At 40.3% G+C, this 5,081-nt stretch overlaps 1 protein-coding gene and 1 long non-coding RNA gene across 2 annotated transcripts in view; both read right to left on the minus strand.

Annotated features, from left to right (window-relative positions):
• The window catches only part of fstl1a (follistatin-like 1a), a 14,512-nt gene extending 13,076 nt beyond the window's left edge, over positions 1-1,436 (minus strand). The window contains exons 1-2 of the mRNA XM_027010167.2: positions 1,277-1,436; positions 1,110-1,166 (exon numbers count right to left, since the gene is read on the minus strand). Coding sequence (XP_026865968.2) covers positions 1,110-1,166 — 57 coding nt within the window. The 5' untranslated portion in view covers positions 1,277-1,436. The remainder of the gene's footprint in view (positions 1-1,109; positions 1,167-1,276) is intronic.
• A 1,311-nt stretch (positions 1,437-2,747) lies between these two features.
• Positions 2,748-4,847, minus strand: LOC113577493. The gene is made up of 4 exons (XR_003410641.2): positions 4,629-4,847; positions 3,294-3,349; positions 2,988-3,056; positions 2,748-2,851 (listed from the first exon to the last, which is right to left on the minus strand). It is a non-coding gene; the product is annotated as an uncharacterized LOC113577493 (long non-coding RNA).
• Positions 4,848-5,081: the final 234 nt, after the last annotated feature.

Genomic DNA, 5,081 nt, shown 5'->3' on the forward strand with positions numbered 1-5,081 from the left:
TATATACAAGCAAGTACAGCGGTGGGTAAGGCGTATGTGTTCACCGGGTCTCTTAGCTCCTACAAGAAAAGGGCAGCACATCTGCCAAAGTGCTAGTTAGTCAACACCTGAATGCTGCCAAAGACCGGCTGACTAACTCAAGAACAGTTGTTCACGTGTAAGAGGTTTAAACACACACACACACACACACACACACACACATTCCTGGAGTATATCATTAGAGGCCACAGAGTGTGCAGAGTGTATGCAGAGTGTATCTTCAAAGACAACCGAAGAGATGAATGTAAAGTATAAAGAAAGAGAGCGAGAGAGAGGGAGAGAGACCCACTCATGGATTTGACAAAGCCTTACCACATTACCACCTTCCTGTACCACCCACGTGGCTCAAGCTACAAGTGTTTCAACTGCAAGCGCGACGCCACAGGGCAATAACACGGCCGCTGCCTGCCAACACAGACCCCAGCTGGAGATGTGCCTCCTACACCTCCCTGCTTGTTTGTTTTCACAGCTCTCTGCAGCTAAGGTTCATTTGCCGTCAGATCAGTGACACCAAACTGACCAGGCCTGCCGCTGCAATACAAGTTAATTAAGTTTTTTTTTTTTAAACAAACAAAAACAAAAACCCCACAACATAAACCTGGCCACCATTCAGCAGTGTCAGTATGACAGCAAGCGTGAGTGGCCACTAATAAGAAATACTCACAACTGCAGACCCACAAAGGTTTTTTTTTGTTGTTGTTAAATGAAGGAAAAATGTTTCTACTTATGAATTTGAACTTAAATCAATTTTTACAAAAAGTAAAATAAAGAAAAAGAAAAAAGGAAAAGAAAAAATAGGTTGAATAAAGGAATTGAGTTTTAAAAAAATAACCAAAACAATTTTACAAGAACTATCCACTGAAACGCGCTGTTAATGTTTGTGTACTTACACGTGAGAAACACAAATGAGAAAAAATAGAAAGAAACGAAACTGTGATGTATAGATGTTTACATTTTAATTGCTAAGTTATTCCTAGATTCGAAACAAAACAAAACAACAACAAAAAAGTAATTCCTCGCTTGTAGGAAATAAAAGCAAAGTGCAGCAGCAAAGCCTAAAGAGAACTTACCTCCGCACGGCAACTCGCGACGGCGAGCAAAACGAGTAACGCGCAGCTTCGCCACATCTGCAAGAACGACGGTCAGAACAAACGACATCAGAACAAACGACTTGCAGAAGTCACTGCAATTTCAGTAAATATATGCGCTAAAGGTTGGTGCGTTAGCTCTGCGCTACCTTTGTCACGCAGACCCCGCTGGCTGCTGCACGCGCTGAGGAGGACTCTGGGGTTCACGTCACGTATGGACGTTGGCAGGAGCTCGCGGGGGATTTTATCTCCCCGCCGCCGTGCGCTCGTGACGCGAAGACCCGGGGAGACCGAGTTCTCGTGCCGTCCACCAAATGAAGGGTTGCGCAATGCGCGCCATTCGGGCTGGGCAAAAGCCGTCGTTTCCTTGCATTCACACTTTGGTGGGGATGCCACTGGTACCCAACTTAGAAGAGACTTAGAAAAATGGGTACGGGAGCTGCACGACGCTCTGTTCGACAAATGTGTCCCATATGTCTACAGAATAATTAGATTCCCATAATATAAAACGCCTATAGTAATTTACAAGACCTACGAGCGATGTACATTTTCAAAATTCGAAATAAAGCTTATTTCTCAGAGAATGAGCAGAGTATTACATTATATAGTCGGACTGAACGTATTTTCTTTTTTTTTCTTTTTCTTTTTTTTTGAGAAAGGTAAAACACACTTGAGCCTTTCTGCTGTTCGTAAAATTAAATAAAACGCTGGCACTTGTTAGTTTTCAATGACACCCCCTGTGCATGAAAGACATTTGAAACAGTAAGATTTTGACAGTGATTGGCTCAACAAAGTCAGACGGTATATCATTATAAGCTTTTATGGCAACAATGCGTTTAACAAATATATGTTAACGATATTTTTACAAAATGCATTGAAATGTGCAGGGAATAACAGGGATCAGTCTGCTTCATCTAACGTCCAGTTGTCAGGGCTCCATTTTAAATAGATTGAATTTATTTTCTCATTATAACTTTTGTCCCTGTGCCTTCTGTTGGTTGTGGTTTCTGCAGAATCCTTAAAAAGCAATGAGGCACAGGTAGTACATGTTAGAGAGGTCTTTATACACTCACATACTGCAGCAATAAAGGCTTTAACCAGGCATGTAAAACAAACAAACAAAAAACAGCAACCCTCCTGTGCCTAATACACTCAGACCAGGGCAACTGCCACTTCTGAGTCAATTCTAATGCTGCAATGAAAATGTTCTGCCATAATATCCAGGCAGCAAGAGACCCAGAGGTCAGAAACACCACTGTTAAAAAGGCTGATGAAGGCAACTGACAACCAAACTGGGGCATCACAAGGGATTTGGGGCCCCATGAAAAGATATCACAAGGGGCCCCACTGCCTAACAATCGAATCATTTTTAGGACCCTTCAATCAGAGGGCCTTGGAATCATCCTAACTGAACAGTGTGTTTCAATGCCAAAACGGAAATGCCCTAGAATGGTAGGGAAATAAACTTAAATCCAACTTAATCTTCTTACCTCTTCCCCATGGTCTTCAGCACTCAGTGATGTATTTTTCCTGCAAAGGCAAAATTTAAGACGTTATCATATTATGCAAAGTGTTGTATGTTGTTAATAACATGCTTGTTAGTGTGTATGTGAGCACTCACCTTTCGCATATATACTTGAGGATGATGATTATTAATACATATGAGAGAACTAGAAAAACAGACACTATCAGGCACAGAACGAGGCCTAACACAAGAGCGCCGTCTGTGAGAGTGGACAAAAGGATGCAAAAGGAGGTTAACAATAGAAGTTAACAAAGGACACAGTGTTAAGAAGCCTTGTAATGCAGTTTAATGCTTATTCTCTCTAAAGATAATGATCTGCTCGTTAGAGCACTTACAAGGATTTGGAGATTGCATGGGTGTGGATTGCGTGGAACGTGTTTGCAGTGTAGATACAAAAGACATTTCTTACATGGAAAAAAAACAAAAAGTTGTCATATGGAAGCAACATCACTTTAAAAGAACATTTTGAATCATTTAGCAACACTGCACCATTGCACCACAGTGTTAGAGTTATGTCCTTCAATCTAAAATACATAGTTTCAAAGTCCTAAAATTACAATTATTGGCAATAGTAAAAAAAAAAAAAGTATACATTTTACAATCCATGAATTGTCGCATGCATAACATACTGTTTTACTCACATCAGTCCACGGGTGTTGCTTGTGAGCTTCAGATGTTTGTCACCTCCAACCACTTCCTAAAATAGCACACAGGAAAGCAAATGGGGGAATTTTCACAGCCAGACAGAAAAGAAAAAACAATAACAAACTGAAATGTTGCTTGTGAATTCACAGTGAGCAGTGATGGGGCAGGACCAGCTGTGGCTGTCCAACTGTGCTTCGTGAACGTTTTTGATTCAGCTGGTCAGTATCAAATGACCTTTTTTTTTTCCGATTGCAAGTGATGCAAGCAAAAGTCGAGACAGCAAATGTGGAGTTAACTGAGAAAAAAGAGGGGGGAAAGGTCAAACTACGCAGAAGTGTTAATAAGCAGATGAATAGCATAGGACACGTATGTGTGTGATGATCTAAAACTTTCCATTTCCACATCTGCTGTGATGAGAACAGAACACTAGGGTGCAGCAGTGGTGTTGAGCTTTCATTTCGGATTCTTTTAGGACTGTTAGGGTTCTGAGCGGTATTTATGATTTATGAGTTTTATGCGTTTTGTGCGAGTATATGTATGGGCGGGGGACATTGTGCATTGGACATTGGATAGGATCTCTCACAACACAACCTAGTTTAATGATGCCAATGCCCTTTTTTTCAAATTATATTATTTTATAAGAAATTCTACGAATACGGAAACAGGAAATAGACATGCTCACACTCTCAGAAAAGGGAAGTTGTGAGACACCTGGGGTCATTTTTGGTACATTTAAAAATCTGTTTCTATATGTGATACCTGGTCTACTCATCTGAAAAAATATTGTAACAATGATCTAGTGAATCCGAAAAACACCAATGCTAAACTTTTCAAACACCAAATACAAAAGTAGTCTCTATACATACATTACTTGTACATGGACTATGCATTTTTTAATGGAAATATGGGTTAAACCACAGGATTAGAGTATTTTTCAATTAATGTTTTAGACCTTGATAAACGTATATCATCCGTGGACAGGGTTGGAGTGTTGCTATTCATGTCATTTATGTCATAGTGTTTATAGTTACTGATAAAACATACCATCAATTTAATTCTCTTGACAGTAGGCTCTAAATGACTTGCAGTGAACAATATAGGACACCTGCCTCATCCCAAAAGTCATACACTGATTTATTACATTTTGTTTTTAATCTTATACTGATAAAGCAGTATTGTTGATACCAAGATTCAGTTATTGATAGCCAGAATTGTTATCCATTATGGACTTTGCAGGTGTTAATTAGAACATCTTACTCACAATGTCTTACACTCACAAGACTGATTAAACCGTAGCTATAATTATATTTCAATATTTAAAGTAACCTTACCAAAGTGGTCTTTGTGCAGCATTCTGAACACAGGAGCGAGATGTGTGTAATGGAGGTAAACGGCAGACTTTAATAAACAGAAGTAAACAACAATAGGAGAAGCATAAAACGGAAGAGACCACAAATAAATGGAGCAGAGATGAGAGTAGCAATTCCAGCAGTGTCCAGAAGAGGTAGCGATGTACTGAGCTGGAGTCCTGGACCAGGCGAGGTTTAAGTAGTAAGGGAAGTAACGAGAGACAGGCACAGGAAATGATGGGCAACCAGGGGACCATGAACACGGATGTGTGATTGGTGACGGGGCAGATGGATGACTGGGGCGTGACAATATGATCGATGGGACTTCTCTGTTGGGACTTTTAGCAAAGTTTCAGATTCGATAGAAAGCAGTAAGTGGTCAGTTGCACGATTGTGGAAAGGCATTTGACGTTTGGCATGTTGGCTTTCTTACCT

This window comes from Electrophorus electricus, chromosome 16 (assembly GCF_013358815.1).
Source record: "Electrophorus electricus isolate fEleEle1 chromosome 16, fEleEle1.pri, whole genome shotgun sequence".
NCBI classification, from domain to species: domain Eukaryota; kingdom Metazoa; phylum Chordata; class Actinopteri; order Gymnotiformes; family Gymnotidae; genus Electrophorus; species Electrophorus electricus.